Below are 27,701 nucleotides of genomic sequence, written 5' to 3' on the forward strand. Positions count from 1 at the left end.
ACAGCAGCATGGGTCACTTTGGAGTGTGTTTAAGATGTAGCCTAGATACACTGGTTATGCGGGGATCATCGTGTATTAAAAAAATAAAATACTGCGCCCTCCTAAATCCAGGCTTTGCGGTTTTGTCCCGTGGTGCGGTCTTGCAGCACTGGGCTACCTCTCAAAGGTCTGTTGTACATCAGAGTACATCCTAAGGTTTCCAGCATGTGATTTGATACCATGACTTTCTTCGCCTCTTCGAAATGGCTGCAGTTTCAACCAGCACATTTTATGGGAGGAAAGTGACAAGAAGTCTGCAAATATGGTTTCCCAAAGTATAATATTAAAGTTGTTTTTGATAATAATATTAAAGTAATTTATTTAAAATAAGCATTGTTGCTGCAGTTTTGTGAGTATTTAAAGCTGTGCAATGTTTTTAACATACTGAATCAAACCTAGTTTGTCAATGTCACGGTTAGTAAAACCTGACACTCAAAAAGCCTTACCCCAGATCTGCACAACTATAAGCATATTTTCACTCTTTTAGCAAACTACTAAACACACTTCTCTACAGCAGACACAGAAATCTAATGACATCATTTCAAGACACCACTTTTCAAAGTAGCCCACATCGGAACCAACTGATCAAACACAGTTGTTAAATGTACAGACATGGTTGATTCATGGTAAACTGAATCAGGTGTAATGCAACAGGTGAGTTTACCTGTCTACAGCTGAAAGACCTGTGGCATAAATAGGAGGAGGAGAGTAATGTATTCATGTGATGTGTTCACTTCAGTATTGTTTGCTGCACACAGCCTTTTTACATGTAAGTTTCTGGTAGGTCTACACAATGTCTTTTTTTCAGAAAATTTGCAAATGTATACTGATGCAATCTGGCAACAATTTATAGATGAGGCTGGATTGATAGTAATCTGACAAAAGTAAGAAGAGGGAGAAACATCATTGGCCTCAGAGCTATTTTGAATGTCCCAGGTCAACGTGATGGTAACATCCTAATGTGTGCCATGCCAACTTCAGTCCTTACAATAACACAGTCCACACACTCATGTTTTTAGATAAGACCCCACAGCACCATAACAGCAGAGGTCCAAGGGGATGCAGAGCAGACGACATTTGCCGTTTAAGACCGTGTATCTTTTCACCCCTCTGGTCTGGACCAAAGCCAATTTCGTCAGCATCCACAATTTTCACTCCAATAGCTCCCGTCATCCTTTTCTCTTCCTTAACCCCGCTGAGGAGTTATTAACTGTGTCTTACCGCTTACAGTCCCCAGCTGTGGAAACATGGAAGGAGCCTGCAACCAAATTGATGGGTCAGTACACGAATGGATGTCACCATTCAGGAGGACTCTTCCCTCACTGTCTTGTGAGAGAGGGCATAGACTGCGATGTGTACAAACTGCTACGGCCAGACTTGATTAGGTCCCGTTTCATGCTTTCTTTCTTGCCTCCGTAAATGCAAACATGCTGCATGTTTATGTGCTGTATTATGTTTAGAATACGCTCTGTTCTGAAATTCAGTGCCAGACGCAACCTTTTGAATGTACTGACTGATGTTACAATTTGGAGAGGCGCAAAAATATATGAGCGTGCAGTACTGGTCCTGCGTGCTGTGTTTGGTTATTTATGTACTTCACTCTGAGGGTATCTCTGAATAAAATCAAACCCGGACTATAGCATTAGAAAAGCAGAAACGATCGATTTTAGATCGAACAGGGCAGTGTGTAAACTGTTCAAACAGAATCAGATCAAATGAAACCTGTGTGAGCCATATGGTGACAAAAACGGGTTTACTGTGTAGTTTTTAATGACGTGTTTAATTTCGCAAAAGATCTCGGGTGTTCTGCTACTCTTTTTGTGTGGCTGTGTAGCGTTTTGACAAAATGAACCGTTTTCAAAATCATACTTGAACAATCATAAAAATGATAAAATTATGTTTCCATTTTTATTCAAAGCATACTGTGTAGTTCGATACTTTTTATGTATTTTATTTATTGCCTGAGCATATTATTAAATTTAGAGCATTTTTATCAACCGTTGAAGCTTAATAAAGCCCTAGCGCATACTTTCGGCAGTAACCTACATAGACGCTGCTCTGCTGTATTTTTGTGATTACACTGTTGAGACAAATAATGGTGCCGTGTTTTACTCGTCGATGTGCAGAAAGAAGTAATGCTATTGTTTGTAGCCAGCAGAGGGAGACATTTCATGACAGAGTGGATTCTGTTTTTTTAAATTAACACACTTGTTTTTTTTTATTGTTATTTTTATTATTCAATTTCCCCAAATAGCTCTCTTACCTGTCTTCTTTAATTAACCTACTAAGCTATGAAGGTTGCATTCTTTGGCATTCATTTTTAATTCAATAATCAAACAAGTTTGTTAAATGCTTGGTTTAGTTGGTATACTTAGACACACTCCCCAGAATTATGCCCTAGAATCATACTCTGTGGAGGTCTGCTAACAATTCCCTGTACATTGATAGTCTGGCTAAGAATAATATTTTGGTGAGTCAATTATTTAATGAGAGAGGATTTCTTTTAACTACAGAATTTTATCTCATATTCTTATTTCCTCTGGGGATGTTTTTATTGTTTTGGAGCTATTCCTTCAGGGATTACGTTCATGAAAGGGTTATCTTACAACCAGATTCCTCTGATTGTGCCATCATTTAATGAATACATTTAATTAGGTAAAATAAGTTTATCATCTTCTAACGATAGAAAAAATCTGCACTCATTAGGGAGACGTTGCTCGTCTCCCTAATGCTGTGTTTTATTGGAATATACATGTGAATAATATTGATTGAAGGGAGTTTGATCTGTCTCAGAAATATTTTGTTTGTAATAAAGTAAAGGACACACTTAAACTTGTTCAGTTCTTAGTTCACAAATGTTTGTCTTCGTAGATTCAAGCCAGTCTGAAGGCTTGTCTCATTTGTATTAGTATTGTATATATTCAGAGAGAATCTGGGCAGATTACAAACCATATATATTGTTTGATCCCTAACACTTCTTAGAAATATAGAAATGTGATTATTTGGTTTACAACATAGAAGCAACATACAAGATGACTTCAATGTATTTAATTACCCTATTGAACCAAATTTTAATTTTAGCTAATTACACAAACACAAAATCAAATCTAACAAGACCAAGCCCCACTTCCTCAAAATTTAAATGCAATTTCATCCTCTGAAAACGTTTAATACAAGTTTTATGTGGAATCTACAATATACAAGTATACAGAATCCGTCATCAAAACAACATACTAACGCTACAAATATTACTTTGATATATTACCTTACAAATATTTTATTTTGATGATGATTTCTGTATACGTATATACAAGATCCTTGACATGTTCATCTACATTCCACTTTAGTGTGTGGCAGTAACACAGCCAGTTGATTCTCAACCAACTCAACAAAGACGACTGCAGTCGATGGGTTGCAGCCTACATCAACATCAAGGCTGACAGTTATGCGTTTTGCCTGCATAGCTCATTTATCTTTGATATATTCTTTTAACACATTCCATCATAATCCAAGATAATGGTTTTAGATTCTGCCTAACATTAGAAAAACAAATTTGAACGATGCTATTTACATATTTTTGCACATTTATATTTATATGCATGCTTTATAAAAAGATTATAAAAGGCAAAGATGTGGCAATTTAAAATAATATTGGCATGATTTTTGCTAGAAACTGTTCATATATAGGACCACACATATACTGTGCTTTCCTCAATAAAGTGGAACGCTCTTGATTCACTACCCTGGTGTCAGTGTCTCTTGACTACCCCGGATCCGCCTCCAGAGTACGGAGGGCAGAGGGTAACTTGGAGGAAATCAAACCTGAAATACTGGTCACTTTGAACTAGTTTCTAACAATTTTTCCTGTACACTCACAAAAACTACATCTCATTTTGAAATAGCTTTTACCAAATAATTCCAAGATTGAATGACAAAACACCTGGAGACATTAAATCTACGTATTTTACATGAAACTCAAGTATATCACAATCAGCCATTAGTACAAATATAAGGGGCTTTAAAGCGCTTTAGGTATATCCGTGTGTAAAGAACAAAGTTTACATTTGCTGTGCACTTTGTTTTATATAATGCACTACGTCATTGGACATTCTATCTCTACTATTAAACCAGTCACAAACAAATTATGGAAGTGGTCAATTATTGCTAATAAATGTAAAAATTCTAACTGAACCCTTACCTTAACCCAGTTACTCAGAATAATCATACTGAGTCCATATAAATATGAGTATTTGGTCTTGCTTTCAGTTGTCACTAGTTCACATTTCCAACCTCTTCATTGTAAATAACTGAAATCAGAGTGCAGCTTTAACAGAGAGGGAGAAAGCTGGCACACTGTTTAATGTTACACTTTATTTATTATGAACACAAGAGGACAGAATAATTCAAATCATGTGGAATTGGAGTAGTTTCATGTCCAACCACCCCGTTAATCCATACTTAAGTGGGTCTGGTCAGTCCACAGGACTTATGTCTCTCTGATCAGCTTGGTGAACTTCTGGACCTTTGTCTTGGTGGACATGTCCACGTACTTATCACCGACACTGACGATCATACCGCCAAGTATAGAGGGATCAGACTGTGAACAGAGAATAAGCACCACTATCATAATCTAGTGCTGACATTAATAAAGACATTTACACAACATGACACATCCACGCAAAGTAGTGCTGAACAGCAGAGATGCTAGTCACCTCTGGCGTTGAGAAGATTAAGTGGAGGACTATATCCTTCTGTTATGATGGAGTTAGCCACTCAGCCTTCAGCTTTGAGTGTGTTGTGTTCCAGCAGTTTTAAAAGTTTGATAATGCTGAAACTGTGCCCTCAAAAATAAGCACTTTCAGCTTTACCATACACAACAAAAAGCCTGATTAAGCTCTGGATAAAAAGAGTAAACTATTTGTTTTTTGTGGATGTTAAACTAAACAGTTATACATTTAAAATTCCTGTGAATATTTTAAACTTTGATCTAATTTTGCTTGATTTTATTTAGAAACAAACGCTTTTACAAAAACTTAAACTTTAAGCTTATACGTCTGTTCAACCCATCACTGCAACGCTCACCTTGGTCTCCAGCTTTATGGTCTCTCCCTTTGCCAAGAACCCACTTAGTGCTACCTTCAACTCTGCAAGGTCAGCCGCATCCAGAGGCTGCATTCACAGCACATGGGGGGGAAAAAACAAGATGCTGAAGCCAAGCAGTTCCTAAGATGTCCAAAGGGATGTCCAACACTGATATTTGGTGAAGCAGCAGCAAAACTGGATGAAAAAAATGTAACCTGAGCAGTGGTGACTGAGCAGGTGACCTCTCCCCTGTGAGCGCTCATCATTTTGCCAAAGGCAGCGATGACATCGGGGGTCAAGGTCAGCCGACCATTTTCAGCCAGCACATCTGTGGCAAAGACAATTCAATTCAAAATCATGTGAGGACACTCAAAAGTACAAATAAATATTAATCATGTTTACTAATGCAACAATTTCCATTTAGGCAGGCAAACAGATTTTTATACAACTGAATGACTGAGGTTTCATAGGTCATGCAACCACACTAGTTAGAGATTACATATGACAACCTAATTTCCCTTTGGCCCACAATAATTGTTTATCTCACTATTGAATTAAAGCAAAATGTTATCATTCTAATTCGTGTGTAAATTCTCAACCCCCTTGCTACTGGGAGTCCAGAGAAGAGTGTGTGGAAACACTCTGAGCACCGAGATACTTACTGATGAGGTTGACTGTGATGGGGGAGACCTTAGCTTTGCTTAGCGCATCACTGACAGTCTTTAGTTTGATGCTGCGCTTGACATGGGGATTCATTACAATGCCTGATAACTTGGGGTCTTTAATCAAGGTCTGGGAATAGAGAAATAGTGTGAGAAAAGTCATACCTATTAAAACAAAAAATGAATTACATACTGAGGTGTAACTCTTCAAGAGACAAAGCAGTTGGTGCATGATGGTGACGTTTGGAGATCAACTCACTGACACGCGGCCCAGCTCTTGCTCCACCTTATCCAGATTTTTCTGCTTGCTGGCAGCAGAAAACAGAGCAGTGGCATAACGTCCCTCTACTCCATAGACCTGAATGGGTGGCTGGGGACACAGAATTTGAGTTTGAGTTTAGCCTCCTGAAACAAAATCCTAGACTTGCTGCTAAAGCATGTGGGGTCACCTGTGACAAGCATAAACAAAGACTATTGCCATAATTTAGAAATCCCTCCAGTTAAACAATGCAAGCAAACCAAATGTAAGAAGAAAGAGGAGTTAGCTGTGGCAAACTTGCAAAACACTAAACAATCAGACAATGTCAAATTTAATGGTAACAATTTGTACTGTATTTTGTGAAAATTTGAAGAGTGAAACAATGGCCTTTAACACAATTGTGTTCAAGTACGTCTACATCAAGTACATTAGCATAGTAAAATATTTGTATGCAAAAATTAAAACAAGGGGTTAGAATGAGTCAAAGGCCTATAATTGATTAATGATTACAGCTAAAGAGGGAAGTAATATTTCAACAGGAGGAGGCAACTAAATGAAGATTACAACCATTGGTGCTCAGCCTTTGATAAGGACAGAAATCAAAAAGCATTAGTTCTTGGGTAGCAAAAATCACATCCAGTCCTTATTTAAAATATCCCTTCTATTTAACTGTCCCTCTCTCTAGGTTCCATTTGCCATATATGGATATGCCATTGCTATATCAGTCAATGCTTGACAGAGGAATTTCTTGCAATTACAAACACAAACATCCATATATCTGACAAGCTTGCTAAACATCAAACTACATCAGAGGAAAATAATCATGTTAAAATTGTGGAGTAGAGTTTGAGTTTAAAAATCTGTTAACAGAAGCATGAGCAGAGTTACAAAACAAAGATACGCTACATGAAATGGTCTGTAAACGTTTACCAGAAAGGAGCAGTTTAAAAAGGTATGTTGCAAGATGTGAATTGTCCACATAAAATTTTAGTGCCTCTTCCAATCTATTGCTGTATATAGTGGGAAATGTGAGAGTTCACAACCAAAACTTTAGAAGCAGCACACACCACTTTCTCTAGCTGTTTTCATATGCCACTGTATTGCCATACCAGACACACATTTAAAAGCTTTTGCATCAAACATAGAATAAAAATCATTAATTCAGTCAGGAAACAATGGATCAAGGTCCTAGATACCATTTTCAAGCTTAGAGTCAGTTATCTCCTGTAGGCATTTCCATACACCTCTGCCATCTTATTTCATCTTTGCCTGCTTTGCTGTCTGGCTGTCTCTCGTTTTTGTTGGGTTATAGTTTTTTTTTGTTTGTTTTTTTAAACCCTAATAATTGAAACAATATATGTTACTATTTCTTTTTACAATTAACTAAACTTTTAAACCATATATATATTTATTCATTTTGCTATTCTAAAATAGAACACATCCAAGAAACCATGTAAACTACCCTTGACATAATCTAAAGTAAAACAGCACCAAGATGAGAGAGAACCTTGTAAAGAACACAAAAACTGTAAAGTGACTGTTACTGTTGCATTTTAGTGATATTCATAAAGAGCTTTGTTTTATCATAATTTGCCCAACAATTTTAACAGTATAGACATGCAAGTGATGTCCAAATTAACAATAGTTTGCTATGTATTACCTTAACCAGCTTTGTGTTAGCTAAGTGAGGTTCAAATTAACAATAGTTTGCGCTACGTTACCTTAACCAGCTTTGCTGCCGGTCTGACCACCGACGTACTGAACTGACGCACCTATAGAAAGAGTATGGATTAAAGCAATGCAACAACCACATAGTGCACAAACAACGGTTAACGGGCTCTAAAGTGGCTAACCCAACCGTGGTGTGAAAACCCAAACTCAACGATAGATACATGCCAAATACACTTGTAACTGCGACAGCTAAATAGCAATTGGCTAAACTGACTTGCTAGCTACGTAACCTTCAACGTACGCTGCTCGTTATGCTGATACAACAGTATCTTAAGAGATGGGCGTGATATATGTCTGAGTAAATATGAAAAATAACTCAACAGCAAATTAATTAGCTATAATCTGTTCACTAATGTGAACCCGTATATAAAAGTAACAAGCTTAAATTGGAGAAGGCGCTAGTTAGCCAGTTATCATATCTAGATAGATAAACAGACAATGTTAGCTAGCAAACTAAGGAGGCAAGCATGCAGGCCGATCAATCGATGGTTTATACCATTGCCTCCTAGAATTTTAAATCAGTTTAAATCAGTTTATTCTGTAGAAACAACTTCAGGTTTGTACAAAATGTTTGTCGTATTTCAGTAACATAAAGGTTTATAGAATGTCATACCTGAATCCCAAGACCAAGTGCTGCCATTTTCTCCGGCGACTGTGTAGGTCAAAGAAACTGCGCATGCGTGGAAGTCTTGCATCAAATACGTAAGCGCTCTTACTATGCATTGTGGGAAGAGTAGTTGGTATGGTTTGTTTTCATGGAAAATTACTGATAGAGATGACAGGGTAGAAAGTGAATTTGGAAATGGTATATGTACAAACCGAAGTACAATGATTCCTATTTTTAATGCATCTTAGTTAGTTAGTTAGCTAGTTTTTTTAAGTAGCACTGCTTCGTGTCTCCTCATAAATGAAGACAAAAAGATAATCACTGTCTATCCTGACTTAGGCTATGTAGGCTGTACAAGAATAAGAAACCTTTCAGTCACATTGCAATATCATCAGCATGATTCTACTTAGGTGTCTATACATAAGATTAACTGTCTAAAAAGGAAAGGCAGAAATAAAGGATTTTGCATTTTGGTATTGCTAATTCGGTGCACCACTGCATAAAGAAATATTCTTAAATTAGACATTTAAATATTTTGGAAGGGTTAGTTTAAGTTAAAAACAATATGCATGTTGGCTCATTGAAATATGTTTGCATTCACAATTCTTGATAGAGACAGACTGGTGTACATTTTCATAAAAATAATGCAACAAACTTTGCATCCTTATCTTTACCCCTGCAGGGGTTTAAGCTTTTTCCCCCAGATAGTGTAATGTAAGACGAATGTTAAGCAAAGCCTACAGAAGCCTTGATGCTTGGTTATACTACAACATAGGATTATTGGTGAAATTAAAGTGACAAGACCACCAATAAATATTGTATTTGTATGTGGACAGGTTTGTACAAATATTTGCATTTAACTAAGCTAGCTAGCTAGATCTGCTTTGTTCATAGCTAACCCTGACACTCAGTAATGTTAGCTAGCTATACATTTGTGCAGGTAAAACAACCATTCTTTGGACGGTATCATTAAATCTAATGTATAAACTACAAATTCTTGTGGTCATCATTATCACTAATATTTATCCTTTCCAAGTATAACTTTCAAATCTACAAATTTACCTAGAGCGAAAGTGGTCTCCTCTTTTCTTAGCTTTTCTTGGTAGTGTGTAAAAGAACGCTAAACCTGCCACTCAGTGCGGGTAACCTTAAATAACGTTCCCCAACGTTGACGTCACGTACATATCCGCCAGACTTCGACACGCCTCCCTCCCTTAACCAATCACACGCTAGGGGCGTGGACAAAACGGGGTCGCATGGCTTTAAGACTGTCGCGACGAGAGCACGTTGGTATTCCTCCACTAACAGAAGGAAGCGGACGAAGATAAAAAACAAACAAATAAACAAACAAACAAACACAACAAAAAACAAACCGGATTGCACGAAAAGAGAGCAATGTATTAGAAATCTTAGAAGTTGCAGTTTGCGACATATATGTATTTTCAAGCACCGACGGCATTTTGGAAGACGTGGCCAGTTTGGACCTTCCGATAGAGAAAACTAGAACCCGTTTAGTTTATATGGCACTTCCGGAGTTAATTCATTCAGGGGAGCTTTCTCACATAGCAGCGTTTTGTGGTTTGAAGTCATAACCAGTGCAAGTGGTAAGTTCTCTTTCTCATGGTTGTCATCCAAGTTGACAAGTAGTGAGCGAAAGACTTCTAGTAAAGTCAAATAAATGTACTGATATAAGCCCCGATGCTTATGAGTGGCGTCAGACTGTTTTGAGACGTCGAGCCATCTTGGCAACCTAAGCTAGGTGAGCTGATGCGTTGTAGCTAATAATATTTTGTTCATAGCTAGAATATAAAAGGATGCATAGTCCATTGCCTTGCAGTTAGCTGTTTGTAGATTACACGGTTGACGTCCCTTAGAAGATTATTCTCCAACACATAGGAAATAGTACTTTTATACACATAATTAGAAAATGTAACTATATCAGTCTTTCTGAGTCGGAAGAACACTGTACGTTAGCTAAGCTAACTAGCTAGCTCGCCGCAGTTTCTGGAAAATTCTACGGACGTCCTTTGGTCACGCGTGAGTCTCGCTTGTGTTTATCTGCTGGTTGAGGTGGCATCAAGCGTGAATGTAAAGCCTACCACGCCCCTTACTGAGCTGAGACTGTATAAACGAAAAATAAAATAAACGCCCTTTATTTGATAGGACTGCTGTGGGGATTACACTTGCAAGAAATATTACCCGTTTTTTCCCCATTTTAGCCCTAGCTACGTATTAGGTTGTACCTTAAGATAACCGTAAGCTATCATTTTCGGCTGAATGAGAGATTTCAGGATGGTGTCTAAAGGTGATGGAATTTTCAGGGTTTGCCGATAAGACGCTCGTCTTAACATCTGTTATTTCCCTGGGCGTGATGGAATGAACGCGAGGTAGGTTAGTCGATTTGTTGCTAAGAGCACGTACCTTTGGTATGGTAGGCTTTGAGTTAAATGTATGGCGACTTCATACCTTTATCTCATGTAACGCTAGCTATGTCTGCCAACGAATCTAGTAATGGGTTCCGTGTGTTCTGAGCTCTGGCATATTATGAATTGTTCAATTACCAAACTTATTGGAATTGGAGGCTGACGGTATAGGTGTTATAGGTTATTGCTGAGCTTTAGTGTATGTGCGCTGCTTATGCACCTGCCTTTGGCAGTAGTCTAGCAGTTTATACACATACACAAACAGATTTTTGAACATGGGGCAAGAACAAAGCATCAGAGTACAGGAATATTTTTGCTACTTTGAGAGAGAGCTACTTTCCAGGTCAGAAATTACTGGAGGGTACAAAAATTGATGACAGATTTCTCATGTCTGTTTGCAGTTATGTGTACTGGATGGATGTTTGTGTATGTATTGAGAGATTAAAATCACCGTCCATTATTAAATCACAGTTAATGACATAAGAGGGCAGCAGTACAGATAGATTCAGACTTTGAATGACTAGGAAGTGTGCTTTAAAAAGGTTTCTCAGTTAGTGTGTGTAATTTTTTCAAATAATTGCGAATTCTTTCCAAGTCCATTACTGTTATTCCTATAATGACTTAATAATGACTTGAATATATATCACTATATCACTGATTAATTAGCAATGCCAGTGAACCATGTATACAGTATTATGCAATAGGATGACCTCTGATTCACCAGGCGTTGTATACCCGAGTATGTTTGTGACATTTTAAATGGTGGGGCAGTGGAGGGAAATGAAAGCCTAGATTTGCATGTGTAGATTATTTGACCATTTCTTTTGTGGGCCTGTTTCATAGGCATGTGACCAATTGATATTGAAAAAAGAATTTGAGGTAGATTAATGTATCTTATTAATTTGCTGATTATTTGTCTGTAGCAATATGTAAATGATGATACAAATAGACAATCATGTATCGTGTATAATGTGTATTAATGTATAGTTAAATACCATACTAGGCAATAGCAGGTTAATTTAAGCTAGTAGGTCAGTGCAAATGTTGATAAACATTGAGTCATTGTTAAATCCCAGACAAATAAAGGTGCTTTAACCCTTTTAACATATTTTGAAGAATTAATAAGAAAAGGTTGAACACTGGGGATGAATATCAAGACTAAAATGTCATACCTTGGCTTTTCAGAAGCCCTAGGATATATATTAGCTTTGAATGGTGAAAAACCTGTACAGGATACAACATTTAAATCACATCACTCAAAATCAGTTGTTTTGTCATCATTATAGCTGTCCACACATCACTTAATCTAATGCATGCACATCTTTCTCCCTGTCTCTTTCTGTCTATCTCTCTTGTCCTCTCTCTTTGCTGTCTTGCAGGAATGTAAACTCTATCCTAGACTAGACCAGAGGCCTGAAGCATCTTCCACAAAATAACCTGCTGTGCTTCATGAGGGTACCGTTGGATTAATTAAACCTAAATGCACAAACCAAATAGAAATTCACCTGGCACATGGTGGATACGTCTGTTTCCTTCCAGAAAGACAGCAAACCAAGGGATTAAAAGACTTTTGTTGAGTTTGTTCAAATAATATTTTTCCTCTAGGTATACCTTTTTATGATGTTTTGAACTCTACCAATAATCATTGAAACATGGGGTCAGCAATGGAGATAGCAGACATTACAGTTGTCGCACTTTATTTTATCCTTGTGCTTGCCATTGGCGCCTTTGCCATGTGGAAGGCCAATCGCAGCACTGTAAGTGGCTACTTCTTGGCTGGCCGAACTATGAACTGGGTGGTGATTGGAGCATCACTGTTCGTCAGCAACATTGGCAGTGAGCACTTCATTGGCCTGGCTGGTTCAGGTGCAGCAAGTGGCTTTGCTGTAGGTGCCTGGGAGTTTAATGCCCTCCTTCTCCTTCAGCTCCTGGGATGGATATTCATCCCAGTCTATATCCACTCTGGGGTCTTCACCATGCCGGAGTACCTCTACAAACGTTATGGGGGCAAGCGGCTAAAGGTTTACTTTGCTAGCCTTTCCCTTTTGCTATACATCTTCACCAAACTCTCCGTAGACTTGTACGCAGGAGCTCTCTTCATTCAGGAGTCCTTAGGCTGGCATCTGTACCTGTCAATCATCTTGCTCATCACCATGACAGCACTGCTGACAGTAACAGGTGGTCTGGTTGCAGTGATCTACACTGACACTCTTCAGGCAGTGCTCATGATCTCTGGAGCTTTGACCCTCACAGTCATCAGCCTCGTCAAGATTGGAGGATTGGAAGGTGTCCGACAGAAGTACATGCAGGCTATTCCAAATGTCACAGCCATCCTCATGCACCACAACTATAGTTTTACATACACCAACTCATGTCGCATTTATCCAAAGCCTGATTCCCTTAAGCTATTACGAGGCCCTCTTGATGAGGACATCCCCTGGCCAGGGTTTCTTTTGGGCCAGACGCCTGCATCCATTTGGTACTGGTGTGCTGACCAGGTCATAGTACAGAGGGTACTTGCTGCCAAAAACATTGCCCATGCCAAGGGCTCTACCCTTATGGCAGGATTACTGAAAATTCTTCCCATGTTCATCATAGTCATTCCAGGGATGATCTCCCGGATCATGTTTGCCGATGAGCTTGCGTGTATTGGACCAAAGCACTGCATGGCTGTGTGTGGCAGTCAAGCAGGATGTTCCAACATTGCCTACCCTCGACTGGTCATGAGCATAATGCCAGTGGGCCTGCGGGGGCTGATGATGGCAGTCATGATTGCTGCACTCATGAGTGACCTAGACTCCATCTTCAACAGCGCGAGCACCATTTTCACCCTGGACATCTACAAGATGGTGCGGAAGTGTGCCTCATCCCGTGAGCTCCTAGTGGTGGGCCGACTGTTTGTGATCTTCATGGTGACCATCAGCATTGCTTGGGTGCCTGTCATTGTTGAGATGCAAGGTGGTCAAATGTACTTGTACATCCAGGAAATGGCAGGATACCTGACGCCACCCATTGCTGCTCTGTTTCTGCTTGGTGTCTTCTGGAAACGCTGCAATGAGACTGGTGCATTCTGGGGTGGCCTGACTGGCTTTGTTCTGGGAGCCACACGTCTTCTCCTTGGCTTTGCCTTTCGTGAACCCCGGTGTACTGAGCCAGACGAACGCCCAGCTTTCTTCAGGCAAGTTCACTACATGTACATTGCTGCAGGGCTGTTCTGGATCTCAGGCCTTGTGGCTGTGGTGGTTAGTCTTTGCACACCTCCCCCAAACAAGGAGATGATCCAGCGTACAACTGTCTGGGGGCTACGCAATATGGAAAAGCTATTGGTGACTCAGCGGGAAGAGATGTACAAGCTGACTAGTCCAGTCTACTGCAATGGCAATGTCATGCCCCAGAAAGACCTGCCTCTGAGTGTCCAGAAAGAACGATGTCTTGATGATGGGGCTGATGTAAAGCTCCTCATGCCTTCCCCATGTGACCAGGTTTCTGCCACCCCTAGCATAAATGCACCCACTCCTGTGGAGGCATATAGCAATGGGCGTGCAGCGCCAATAGGGCAGGAGGATATTGGGCAAGGTGTGTTTGAAAAGAGCATATGTCTTTTTGATTGGCTCTGTGGGTATAAGGAGCAGTCTGCAGCTTCCACAGCCAAAGTCATTGAAGAGGATGAAATCATCAAGGTGATGCTTTATGAACCTCCCAAAGTCAAGCTTCTGCTAAACCTGGGCCTCATAATAGTTTGTTTGTTGGGAATCTTTATGTTTGTTTACTTCTCTCTGTAACATGCTGATATTTCTCATCAGACAGTGCACAAGGCAGCATCTTTACTGTACATGTACGTTTTGTTATAAAAGCTAGTTTTGTTTTGTTTTGTTTTTTAAACCTCAATGTCTCAATATCAGATCGGCGAATTATTAAATGTTCCAAAAGGTGTTGCGTCAAAGTGACCAAAAGCACTACTGAGACATTGGGCCTTTATTATATTATTTCTTTTCAAGAGTATGTATTGTAGAAATCTGAACTCTGCCTTATTTAATGTAAGCACTCCCTTAACTAAAAGCCGAGCAGGCCCCCAGCATTTATTTTTTGGGGGGATCATTTTGTATCAGTGTGCACTTAGTGGGGTTGAGGCTGTCTATTGTATAAGCATTTATAGTTATTGCTCCATTAAGATCTACTGAATTTCCAAAATTTGACAGCAGTGGTTAGTTTCTCAGAATGTTTTGTACAGTCCTAATAATTGTTTGCAGAGCTATATGCCATAACTAGTGTTGTGAAGTTTGTCTTGACTTACATGCTAGAATTATCTTAACAGTACCTTTCTAAGTCTGAGTGATCAGTAATTTTAGCTATAGACATCTCATGGTCATGTATTTTGTTGTATCAGGCTGAAGGTCCTCAACCTCTAAGAGCAATGTTTTGTGTACAAAGGTGTTCTGTAGAAACCACCAAAATGCCTTCTCTTCAAGTAGGGAGAATAAACTTCAAAAAGCACATCCTCATTATTTTGGGGATTTGATCATGTGTGAAGGTGACCAATGTCTCAACAGTCTTGTAATCGACGCAAATGCATACCATTTGCATACCAACAGTGCAGCCTGTTTTCCTAAGGATACCTAAGGATATCAAATGGTTTGCTTCCTCAGGACAAATATTGGCCAGAAGCAGCTGAATTTGAGTAATATGTGAATGCATGTGATGGTATCCCAAAATGTGTTGACTAAGACCCTGGGATATCCAATTTTGATTGCTATGCAAAATAATATTTAGTTCTTCTAGAGGAAGACTTTAATTTGTGGTTGCAGGAACAGGCATTGTCTGTTCTACTGCTTCAGAATGCACTGTTTTGCAGATGTTGGTTATTGACAAATGAAGGTAAGAAGGGTAGGTAACCAAAGATGACAGTTTTGTAGTTGGAATGTGTGTGTGTGTGTGTGTGATATATAAAATATAACCTTTGTGTGTCACAGCTGGATGCTTTTTCCCCTCCTGGTTGTGCGGTTCAATGTTGGCAGTACAAATATCTCCCAGCTCCAATTGGAATGTAACTGTTTTAAACATTAAATATCAAGTGGTACTGCCAAAACTGAATGGATTTCTGGTCATGTTTTAACAAAGGATGATAGGATGCTTTTGATATTTTTCCCATTCATCTACTATTAATTGCCACCTAAAAAGGTCTGTGTTGGCCCACAGACATTAGTCCTGAAGGTCCATATGGGACACTATGGTTAAATGAAAGTTAGAGAAAATGTATACCTAGGTATGGTCCACCAGAAACGTGATTAAATGGCAAAAATGTGTGTACTTTTATTTATCAGTGATCTCAAATGTATGAAAATGGAAAATAAAAAGATTTAAATGTTTTGCTTGTATTTTTATTGTTCTTAAGATAATGGGTTAATCTATAAATGGGGCTGTTTTATTTCTTGAAAATATTCATTAAAACATGCCCAAGCTGACCCTGTTTATTTTATTGATTAGCCTGATATTTGCCAATATTTCTGATTGGCAGTTTGGTGAACTGTGTCACTTGGACAGGAATCTACTACTGTAACACAACTCTCTGGGCTTTAGCAGAAACTGGCAATGGTATATTCCATGATAACATATGTATGTGAACTTCACATATTTCTAATTTTTTTTTTTTCCAAAGCAGTTGTTCAAGTAAGTGACAGAATGAAAGCATCCAAATGCTACATTTCTACTTACATTGTTGCTGGGGGGAGGGGGTCTTGGAGAGGGAGAATAAAATCAAATCCTTAAATTCCCTTAGAATATAAGGTTTTTTGATTCTTTATTTTTTAATATAGCCTAAGAGGTAGGCTGAGGGTCTGTCTGAGAACATACATGAGGAGAGACTGAAGCATTGCATTGTTAGGATCATCTTAACAGAGCGAGAGAGTTCAATATGATTCTCCCTCTATCTTTTAAAGTTATCTCTGTTCTAATGCCTTTGGGAAGCATTGGTCCTTGAAATTGACCTTCATTTTTTTCATACCCACTTCCTGCCTGAAGAGTGCAGCTATGTTTATCGCAACCAACTCATTTGCACTGGAGATCCATCTGGCTTGGTCTGTCATAAATAATGGTTAATTCTTTTTTTTTTTTTTTTTTGCTGTGTCAAATCTTTTCCTTTTATTGTGCTCTCTTTGGTTCTTATGAAGTCTAAATTCGCTGGGACCCTTTGTAGACCTTCCATTGGGGCACAAGGCTGTGCTTTTTTCATATGTTTGTTTTTCATTTTAGTATTTTTTCTTTGGCTGGTTTTAGTTGACTGCAAAATCATTGTAATTTGTATTTGAATTTTATATTGTTTTACATTAGTATTTATAAAACCAAATGTGTCTTTAAGATGGTTTGTTCTTTTGAACTTACATTTCAGAGTGATGAACAATGCATTTACCAATGTTTATATTCCCAATAACTTAAAAAAGGTCTAGATCACTGCATTTGCTGAATCATGGAACAAGGGTCTTGTACAGCTGTATGCCTTATAGGCTGGTACGTGTTTTGCTTTCCAGTCCTGTGCACCTTCACTGTGTTGCTGAAATCGAGTCATCAAAATTGCAGAGCTCACACAGTGAGCTTGATGCTTTAAATCACTTGTTTGTTCAACTATCAAGAAGTAGATGTAAATATTCGCTATTTTAAAAAAATAAAGGAAAATTTGAGATGGACTGTTTGCTATGGTGCCCCTTCATTTGTCTTGGTATTTGTTTTCACTACCTTTTTATAGATGGCAGCATTACCAATATGTTATTTAGTGTTTACACCGAAACAAACTTTGGAAAGGTGGCTCTGTCCTCCAACTGACTTACTCCAACAAGTGTCATGGTCATGGCATGAGCCTGCTCAGAGGGTCTGACTGGAAGTTGATGATCAAGGGTGTGTACAAACATAAAATATGTGATTAAAACAAAAATAAAGCAATGAATGAACATCAATCATTTTTACATTTTCTTCTGATGCAAAATTATTTCTCACAATCTCTTCTACTTTTTTGACATTTTTTCTCAACTTATTCCCTATCTCTTTCAAATACACTAATACACTATATTGCCAAACGTATTCACTCACACATCCAAATAAACGAATTCAGGTGTTCCAATCACTTCCATGGCCACAGGTGTAGAAAACCAAGCACCCAGGCATGCAGACTGCTTCTACAAACATTTGTGAAAAAATGAGTTGCTCTCAGGAGCTTTGTGAATTCCAGCATGGTACCCTGATAGGTACCATGTGCACCACCTGTGCAACAAGTCCAGTCATGAAATTTCCTCACTACTAAATATTCCACAGTCAACTGCCAGTGGTATTATGACTAAGTGGTAGCAGTTGCGATTGACAGCAACTTGGCCACAAAGTGGTAGGCCAAGTAAAATGACAGCGGGGTCAGCGGATGCTAAAGCGCATAGTGCGCAGAGGTCGCCGACTTTCTGCAGACTCAATTGTTACAGACCCCCAAACTTCATGTGGCCTTCAGATTAGCTCAAGAACAGTGCGTAGAGAAATGGGCTTCATGGAATGGGTTTCCTTGACCGAGCAGGCTGCATCCAAGCCTTACAAGTGCAGTGTAAAGTGTCGGATACAGTGGTGTAAAGCACACCACCACTGGACTCTAAAGCAGTGGTGACGTTCTCTATAGTGACAAATCACACATCTCCGTCTGGCAATCCGATGGATGAGTCTGGGTTTGGCCGTTGTCTGGAGAACTACTTGTCTGACTGCTTTGTGCCAAGTGCAAAGGTGGAGGGGGGATTATGGTTGTGGGGTTGTTTTTCAGGAGTTGGACTCTGCCCCCTTTGTTCCAGGGAAAGGGAACTGCTAATGGTTCAGCATACCAAGAGATTTTGGACAATTTTCATGCTCCCAACTTTGTGGGAACAGTTTGGAGATGACCCCTTCCTGTTCCAAAATGAATACACACCAGTGCACAAAGCAAGGTTCATAAAGACATGGATGAGCGAGTTTACTGTGGAAGAACTTGACTGGCCTGCACAGAGTCCTGACCTCAACCTGATAGAACGCCTTTGGGATGAATTAGAGCGCAGACTGCGAGCCAGACCTTCTCGTCCAACATCAGTGTCTGACCTCAGAAATGTGCTTCTGGAAGAATGGTCAATAATTCCCATAAACACACTCCTAAACCTTGTGGACAGTCTCCCCAGAAGAGTTGAATAGCTGCAAAGGGTGGGCTGAGATCATTTTAAACCCTATGGATTAAGATTGGGATGTCACTCAAGTTAATATGCGTGTGAAGGCAGATGAGCGAATACATTTGACAACATATAGCTTGGCTTCCCTCTGCAGGTTGAGTGAGTTTTACTTGAGAAAAGTAGATCAGGTTTAGTGGGGGCAAGTTAATCTGTGACCAAATGGAAACTCTTGCTTAAAGCTTTCATTCATTTTATGTGCTCAGCTGATTTTGTTTTCGGTCATGTTTAGGTCATTATTGTATTAAATCACATTGGGTGACATGTCCATTTCTCATAGCTGGGTGTAGGTCAAAGACTGGCCTACATATCCCATACTCACACAGACACGCACAGACTCACACATGCCGTATTCTTGCGGATTAACTGTTGGTTTTCAGCAATGGTTTTCAGTATTTTTAGCCTGTTTTGTCTATGTGAGACAATATGCTCACATTTTTCATGTTTTCATCTGCCTCACACATTCTGCCCATCAGTTTGTCACACCCACTCTCTTCCTTTGTTGCTCAGTGCCTGTCAGTCTGTCACCCCAGTACATTTCCACTGATAGCTTGCACATTGCCCTATGATAAAAGAAGACAGGATGAAGCGAGAGAATGTGAAATGTTTTGCATTATTATGCACTCATAAATGCTCATACAGCTTATTCCTCCCCTCATAACCTCATATATAGACTATCCCCTATGACTCAGCCCAAAGCTTTGTGCACAGATTACGTTAATAATAGCAGCGCTTGTTTCTTCATCTCAGTGAAATTGGATGCATATGTGTATGTTTCTTGAAAGGGAGAGAATAAGTGTAATGTTCCAAAAATCCATGAATAAGTATACAGGGAGTGTGTTCTTTGCATTACTGGAGGTACAGTCCAAATGCAGATCCTGAAACACACAGAGCAAAGTGGGATGTTTGCAGTGGGACCAGTATGGGGGATATTTGCACAAGCTCTCTCTCATAAGAAGACAACTTGAAGTGTGTAGTTCTTTGGGTGGTTATAATGTAGGAAAATATTGTGTTTAAAGACAGCATTCTTGGTTAATCAAATTGGGATTTTTAAAGGCTGTAAACTATAGGCAGTATTAGGTAGAATAATGCATAGTATACCTGTGCCTTGGCCCATGTCTCCAGTCCATATAAAAAGCTCTGAGGAGAAGTGTCTGGAAAAGTGCAAAATTGAATGAATTCTTGATTCATTGTGTCAAGATGCGGATCAAGGCATAACATCTCACAGATTACTGCATATTCTTCAGTTCCTTTATGATGTGATTGACATCCCCATATACTCATAAATATATTATTTGAAGTGATTTGTGTTGATTTGGGGGCACTAATAACATTGTTTGGAGATCAACTATTCTAAGGTGCCAATCTTCTGCTGGTAACCTAATTGTGTCCATACAGCCCAGTTAACTTGCCCCCCCCCACCAATGTTGTGATCAACAGGATGTCATCAGACAGAATACTAGAGCTTGTTTTTGTGCAATTCTGTGCTGCTGCAATTCTGCATATTGCATTGCGTATAGTGCTGTTCTTATTTATTATTTAGGTTCAATTTTCCCTGACTTATTCTCTCGCCCTTTCCCTCTCACTCTTTCTCTCTGTCACATTCTCTCTCTCTCTCTCTCTCTCTCTCTCTCTCTCTCTCTCTCTCTCGCTCTCTCTCTCTCTCTCTCTCTCTCTCTCTCTCTCATGCGCTCTCTCTCCTCATGGGCGGGTGCTGCTATTTCAGACAGTGGAAAAGTACTGGCAGTTAGACTGATGCAGTGGGCTGCCCTTTGTTCATTGTGGCCTCAGAGAACCAGCAACAAACAGCAGCAACTCTTTCTCAACATCCAACATTAATCTGTCATTTGAAAACACCATTCGGTTCCTATTTCTCAACTTTGATGCCATACTAAGAGACAGCTGACTCACAGCACGCTGAATAAAACATTTGCTTTATGCAAATAATGCTCAAAATGCCTACAGAGTAAGCATGCTAGCTTTGGTTGATCAGGTATTGCATTTTAAGTCAAAGAGCAGGTCTTTTTGCTGACAAATTAAGAAAGTTCTAGGTTGTTAATGGTCAACTTGTCAAATTGGATTGAAATAACTACCTTTAATGTTTCCTATTAGTCAGTAAAGGGGCAGATGAAGGGACTTGTTAAGATAAATTTGCAAGGTTACATATTACATAGACATGTTCTTTTTTCTTCATCTAATCCTCCATAACCAATAATGCCAGATTTGATTATTTTTCTGCACAAAAAGTGAATGCAATGTACTACCCCACCCTTGCATAATCAGAGCTCTGGGTACCAAACCCATTATACACTGATAGGTTTTATTCTGTGACTGTATACGGTGCTGTCACTAAAGGACTTAAGCAGCTTTGCAGGAGTTGCACTCTGCATGGAAATGGACGTGCTGTGTTGCAACAGTCCTGATGCAGCCTGATGTTTTATGATTGCCACAAGGACACGTAAACCTCCAACAGTGCAGTGTTAGGTCAGTGTCTCTAGTGTCTGCCAGGAATTCAGGCCTCTAGACCCATGAATCAGTGCCAGCTTTGCCACACACATTAGAGCCACTAATAGAAATGCCTACAATGTGGCATTTTCCCTGGACAGTTTATTACACAGTTTATTACACAATTTGTGTTTCATTAGCTACTTTTGTTTAGTTATGCCAATATTATAAATGTTACACTGACAATTAAAAGTAAAATACATAGCATAAAATGAATGATACATAACAAAGTTTTAATGTTCTTAATGTTATATTAACATCACTTTGAAAAGAATCTACCATCTTGCCAGTGTTGAAAATCTGTGCTTAAAGTTCATGTAAAGGGATTTCAGAGATATGTTCTAAACACATCATAATTGCAGAAAACATGAAAAGACTAAACTGTCATACTGAATTGTGGAGTAAGACCATTAAACTGTTTTTCATCATTTTTATGTTCAGGTTTCTTTGGTTGCGTCTGAAGTCATGGGCAATAAGCCAGCATCATACTTATCATGCCCCTTCCTTTAGCAATATAGTGTTCAATGTTTAAGGTGTTTCTACCACATGATTGCGGGTTACTATTTATGCCTGTTACAGTGTACAGTTGCCTTTGTTCCATAAATGCATCTTTCCTGGATACCAAGAAATACCTCCTCATTTAAAATTCCTAAAACTGATGAGATGACGGAGAGATTGATTATGATTATAGTATTGATTGTTGATTAAACAAGGTTGTTTCCTGGGTGTGTCAGTGTCCTCGTGCTCCGAAATGGATTATGGTTCCAGTGGCTCAAACATGTAACGTTTTATGGCTGTACAAGGCTGATAAAGCTGCTAGATGGAGCGTACATTGTTCAAGTGGTATTTGACACTTGAGAGTGCACCTTTACCAAAACTGGTCATGATTTCAGTAGATGGCTTCAGCATTGAGTCAATAAACCCTCACCCCTCTTACAATGGGCCAGCAATCTACTTCCATTGTCTAAAGCTAAGAACTTTATCATGTAAGAAGCAAGGGCATTCAGTGAGGGATATATTTACTGAAATGTTTAATGTTGTATATATTTGGGCGAGTGTAAGCCTGGATATGTACATGCATGTGTGGATGCTTAGATAAGTTTGTGATTTGGAAGACTCCAGGCACAATGGCCTCCTTGGTGCAGTTGGTCTACCAGTGTCTGGTCTTGCTTGTGCCTTTGGCAAAAACAATGTCGCACTGTCGTTCCAAAACAAACATGCTAACACAAGTGTCCCCGGCTAATTAGTCATATCACAGCATCCTGGCACCGTGCCTCTAGTGCTGTGATGACAAACAGGAGCGAGAGATGAGTGATGTGTTTGTTGCATAATGGAGGTGAGTCCAAAAAGCATATGTGGAGATGTGGGAGATGCTCCCTCATGATTCAGTCCCATGAGCAGTTCAGGGACAGCAATAAGTACAAAAACTTGTAATAATTTCTTTCAATGTTTTGCATTTGTATTACCTAATTTTATAATAAGTTGTGTGTTAAGAATCTAGGAGCTTACTTCACTCAGCTCTGATATTATAAATGTCATATAAACTCTTGGCATTTACCATTTCAAAGCATTTGCACTACCTTTTAGTTTTGTGTTTTATTTTTGCAGTTCTTGTTTGTGACCCTAACATAGGGCCTGTTTCTCTGATGGAATTACGGTTGAATTCTCTTTTACAATTAACTTTCTTCTAGCTAGCTAACAATGTACTATTAAAAGACTACATAATTTAAATATAACCCTTCAACACAAAACATAGAAGTAAAACTATTATTAAGTATTTCTGATAGACCAGCTCTCAAGTACCAAACAATCAAAATAGCAATGAATTTAAAGACACTTTTCTTTATCACTTAGTGATTACATAATGCTAACCTGTTCGAACCAGGCAAACAGGAATGCGTAGAGCAGGAAGCTGGGCAAGCCTACATACCAGCCCTTCTGGTTACAACCACACTGCCCCTATAAATTACACCCTTCCTGACGAACCCCAACACGGATTCCAATCATTCCCTGAATTTCATAAGTGTGGCTGGTAGATCTGTGCCAAGAAGAGCCAGAGATTCCTGTTATAATGGAATAACTCCACAGAGAACCATCTGAATGGGAAAAGGAATGAATGAATCCAGCAGATTCCAGACATCCGTTGAGGATGAAGAGGAAATGTCAGTGAAGAAGGGCTGGAAACCGCTATCACCAGCAGGTCTGGAAGTGGGTTCAACCTGAGGTCTGTGTTCAGAAACGGAATCCTGCAGAGGGCTGAAGTCTAAGGCAGCACCACTAAAATGGCTGTGATGTCCTGCAATAAATGCACAAGTCTTCTCATCACCTAAATGCTGTTCCTCTATGTTAGAGCATACAAAATTCTGGTGAATTTTCCCTGGACATTTGTTTATACTTGTGTTTAAAGTGCCTCTGAGACCCCCAGGTGGTATCAAAGGATCTTTGCATTCATCATTAATAAGGAGAGAGTATGTTATTGCACTTAAAAACAGACATAGTTGAAATTATACTTTTGGCTAAAGGCTCATTGTTGTCCTGGCCTGATGCCATACCTGCTAATAGGGAAAGCTTCTGACATGGAATTATTTTCTTCTCACTCTCCCCTTTCAGAGAATTCCACTTGCTATTCTAACATGGCAGACCGCACACAGAGCCATACCTATACTAAATGTGCTGCAGACCTGGGTGAGCCAAACCACGTGTCGTAATCTTGAGGTCATAAATTGTCAGATCTTACAAGAACCCAGTGATCTTGACTCATCTACTGTCATGGGATGCCTATTTGTTAGCCTAATTGTGTCGATTTAAGGTGTGACATTTTCAGCGGTCACGAGGAAAGCAACAAACATTACAACTGTCTTAGTCAGTCAGCCTCCTTTGTGCATGACCGGCACCTTTGGGATTGGTAGTATACTGGAAACTCTGCAGCCACAACACTGCAAACTTATCTCAGCCAAGAAGAGCGTGAATGGGGAGGGCAGGGTGTGGAGAGGTGAGAGAGGACATGAAGAGGAGGATTATGGGAGAGCAATTGGTGGAAAAGTACTGTTTGCTCATTAGGATTGTTCATACATATATGTGCTAATATTACACCAAAAGCCTCATCACTTTATGTTATCTGTGTCAGCCCAGAATCTACCATTTCCACTATTTCAAGTTGTTTTCTTACACTGCATTAGAGATTAAAAATGTTTTGAACGGTGTTTGATAATTTGGTTAATAATTGTCATGCGGTCAAAGCATGAGACATTTTGACAAGATTCTAATTCTTTGATCTTCAAATGCAGCTTTTCAGTTTGAATATCATGAAGGTTATGGTTAGTATTTATGTAGGAGGGTCTAATTAAATAGGCAGTGGGAGTTGAGTTTCAGGTTATTAATCCACTTCTTTAGTTACAGTGGCCAGTAGAGGAAAACAGGGTTAATGATCACCAGACTTAGCTGTCACACTCTTCTGATCAGGGTGGTCACTGTAACTAAACTGTCCCATTAGAATGTGTGCTGTGTTACAGTGAAACACTCCCTTTTCCCTTTTGCTTAGTGTTACAGAGCACTGAGGTGAGAATCATTTTCTTTGCAGATACTGTTTAATGGTTTGGTGCAGCATGAAGGCATAAATGTTAACAAATAGCAAATATTGGGCCTTCCGTCGATAAATCACTGCTAATTCTGTGCAAACCATATGATCAAGAACAGGACATAAAGGGGCCAGGTTTGGAATGGTGTCATCATCTAGTCCTACTGTGAAGGAACTGGACCCTACATGTATGTTAGATCATACTGAGTCAAATAAAAAAAAGTGAATTATATGCAACATAAACACTGATCAAGTGATATTGCACTTTAGCTGAGAACAAATATTGCAGTGTCAGCTAAATAATCAATTATTACCTTTATCAGGACGTTACTGTACGACCAGTGCTCTGTATAAAGTAACTCCTAAATCCTTAGTTACTCTAACATGCAACTGCATTAAAAAAAACCCTTTTTGTCTATGATAATGTGCTGCAGACTAACTATTTGCAATGGAGCATGTAGTAATAAACATAATAATAAATTGTGGAATATCCCAGCTCTCTAACATGTAGAATTAGAGATTGCATTTGTGCAAATTAGGCAATTTCTATCACTGCAGTACAGCCACCGTGTGTGTGTGTGTGTGTGTGTGTGTGTGTGTGAGAGAGAGAGAGAGAGAGAGGTTGGTGGGGTACAGAGAGAATGACATTTGAGATTTGTTATATCAGATTAGCTGCTCTTCATGTGTCAGTGGAAAATTCCATCTTCTCTCTCTTTCACTTTGTCTCTCTGTCTTTGGTAAGGCACCTTGATGATTAACACATTTAATGAGCATGTGAAAGAGAATGAAAAAAACAAGAAAGAGAGCTATCCCCAGTACCATTTCACCTTGACTGAGAGCGGCACTGAGCACGCGTCTCTGAACCACCGCAGTTAGTTGATCATAAATCATTCTTCCTTTCCTGCCACCTCACAGATCTGCTTGTTCTGCTTAAACACGCATGTAGTTCACTAGTAAAAACCATAAGATTTTATAATATGTGGTCATATATTCTAAAGCTTATTTTCAGGGTTATAACTGCACTTTAGTCCCCAAAAGGGCATCTTATTTGCCAAATGTAGGAAAGTTCTTGCTCTGGCACACAGCTTGCAGGTAAATTTACTGGCTGCTTTATTAAGCAGAGTGTTGCCATGCACAGGGCAGCTATGCTCCATCCCATTCCTCACTGGTGCATTACTGAGTACTGGACCACTGTTAACTGGACATTATTTGGGTGGCAGATCCTGCACAAAAGTAACTCTGACGTGGTAGTGAAGGTGTTGTTGGAGTTTCAGACATACCACTATAATCGCTGAATTGAAAGTGAACTGCCACTTAAAAAATATCTCGCCAACATTGATCAGAAAGGGGGGCTGGCTAACAGAAGACAAAAATTGCGTTGAGATATGTATAACTCCAATGTACCTCAGTAGTAAATATAGAGGTTGACAAAATTCTGTTGAGGTACACCAAGTTCCTGACAATCGGGCCATTTTGGGTCTTTCAACAGGTGTGCAAGCAAAGTAATTAAGAAGCTCTAGGAAGTGAAACAGTTGATATTCAGATTTCAAGATCATTACAGGAGCTCATTCATTTAAACAGTTCTAAAGTTTTGACTGTGTAGATGAGTTCTTAACCTCAATGCTGCAACAACAATTCATTCAATTCAAAGAAAGCCAACGTTACATCAGTGACCTACCTATACCAATTCTGATATGTTGTATTTTGTGCACATTTAAATGGTACAAAATAGATTAACCTTCTATTACATTGTGTGCCCAGTTAGGCAAGTTGTATTTTCGAGGATTCATTTTATTATTGAACAACTACAGTGCTCTGGGTTAATCCAAAATGTTAAGTAAAGTGAGGTTTTGGCTTTTTTAGGAGAATATCTATGTGTGCATAATTTATTGGGCAACTATTAGTGTGCAGAATTATTATGCAACTAAATAAAAAATGGAAATTTTCCCATCTCCCTTGTTGATTTTCATCTGTTAAAGTAAGAATAACTTATTATTAACTCAAAATTTACAAATAAACATATATATATATATATATATATATATATATATATATATATATATATATCAGTGATATAACCACCCTTCTATTCAAAAATTTAGTCTTCTATTCATGGAGTCAGTTTCTTAATCTGTTGATGATCGACTTTTTGTGTGGCAGCAACCACAGCCTCTCAGACACTGTTCAGAGTGCTGTACCCACAAGTACTCAAAAGGATTGAGGTCAGGTGAGGCAGGGGGCCTTTCATCTTTAAGTCCTCTTTCATCTTTAAGTCCTCTACTGGCTAGCCACGCAGTGGAGTACTTCGATGCATGCCATGGAGCATTGTCCTGCATAAACATCATGGTCTTCTTGAAAGATCCAGACTTTTCCCTGTACCACTGCTTGAAGAAAGTGTCTTCTAAAAACTGACAGCTGGTTTGGAAGTTGACTTTGAGTCCATCTTCAAACCGAAAAGGTCCAACTAGCTAATCTTTAATAATATCAGCCCATAGCAGTACCCCACATCCACCTTGCTGGCGTCTGAGTCGAAGTGGAGCTCTGTGCCCGTTACTGATCCAGCCGCGGGCCCATCCATCTGGTCCGTCAAGAGACACTCT

General features: G+C 39.2%; 2 protein-coding genes across 4 annotated transcripts; one reads left to right on the forward strand and one right to left on the reverse strand.

Moving 5' to 3' along the window:
- Nucleotides 1-4,390: 4,390 nt before the first annotated feature.
- atp5po (ATP synthase peripheral stalk subunit OSCP) lies at nucleotides 4,391-9,522 on the reverse strand. 2 transcript variants are annotated; one of them, XM_027032738.2, is made up of 8 exons: nucleotides 9,443-9,522; nucleotides 8,387-8,488; nucleotides 7,764-7,814; nucleotides 6,043-6,153; nucleotides 5,784-5,913; nucleotides 5,337-5,449; nucleotides 5,122-5,208; nucleotides 4,391-4,636 (listed from the first exon to the last, which is right to left on the reverse strand). In XM_027032738.2, exons 2-8 carry the CDS (start codon nucleotides 8,411-8,413, stop codon nucleotides 4,526-4,528), a joined length of 630 nt encoding a protein of 209 aa, XP_026888539.1. In that variant the 5' UTR covers nucleotides 8,414-8,488; nucleotides 9,443-9,522; the 3' UTR covers nucleotides 4,391-4,525. The 2 variants fall into 2 exon arrangements, with proteins under 2 accessions (XP_026888539.1, XP_026888547.1); XM_027032746.2 differs by having other exon boundaries at nucleotides 8,387-8,461; nucleotides 9,443-9,457.
- A 142-nt stretch (nucleotides 9,523-9,664) lies between these two features.
- Nucleotides 9,665-17,483, forward strand: slc5a3b (solute carrier family 5 member 3b). Of its 2 annotated transcripts, none has more exons than XM_027032721.2 (2): nucleotides 9,665-9,984; nucleotides 12,183-17,483. In XM_027032721.2, the coding sequence occupies exon 2, from the start codon at nucleotides 12,456-12,458 to the stop codon at nucleotides 14,583-14,585; it is 2,130 nt and encodes a 709-aa protein (XP_026888522.2). In that variant the 5' UTR covers nucleotides 9,665-9,984; nucleotides 12,183-12,455; the 3' UTR covers nucleotides 14,586-17,483. The 2 variants fall into 2 exon arrangements, with proteins under 2 accessions (XP_026888522.2, XP_026888529.2); XM_027032728.2 differs by lacking the exon at nucleotides 9,665-9,984 and adding an exon at nucleotides 10,140-10,767.
- The last annotated feature ends 10,218 nt before the right edge of the window (nucleotides 17,484-27,701 follow it).

This window comes from Electrophorus electricus, chromosome 25 (assembly GCF_013358815.1).
Source record: "Electrophorus electricus isolate fEleEle1 chromosome 25, fEleEle1.pri, whole genome shotgun sequence".
In the NCBI taxonomy this organism is placed as follows: domain Eukaryota; kingdom Metazoa; phylum Chordata; class Actinopteri; order Gymnotiformes; family Gymnotidae; genus Electrophorus; species Electrophorus electricus.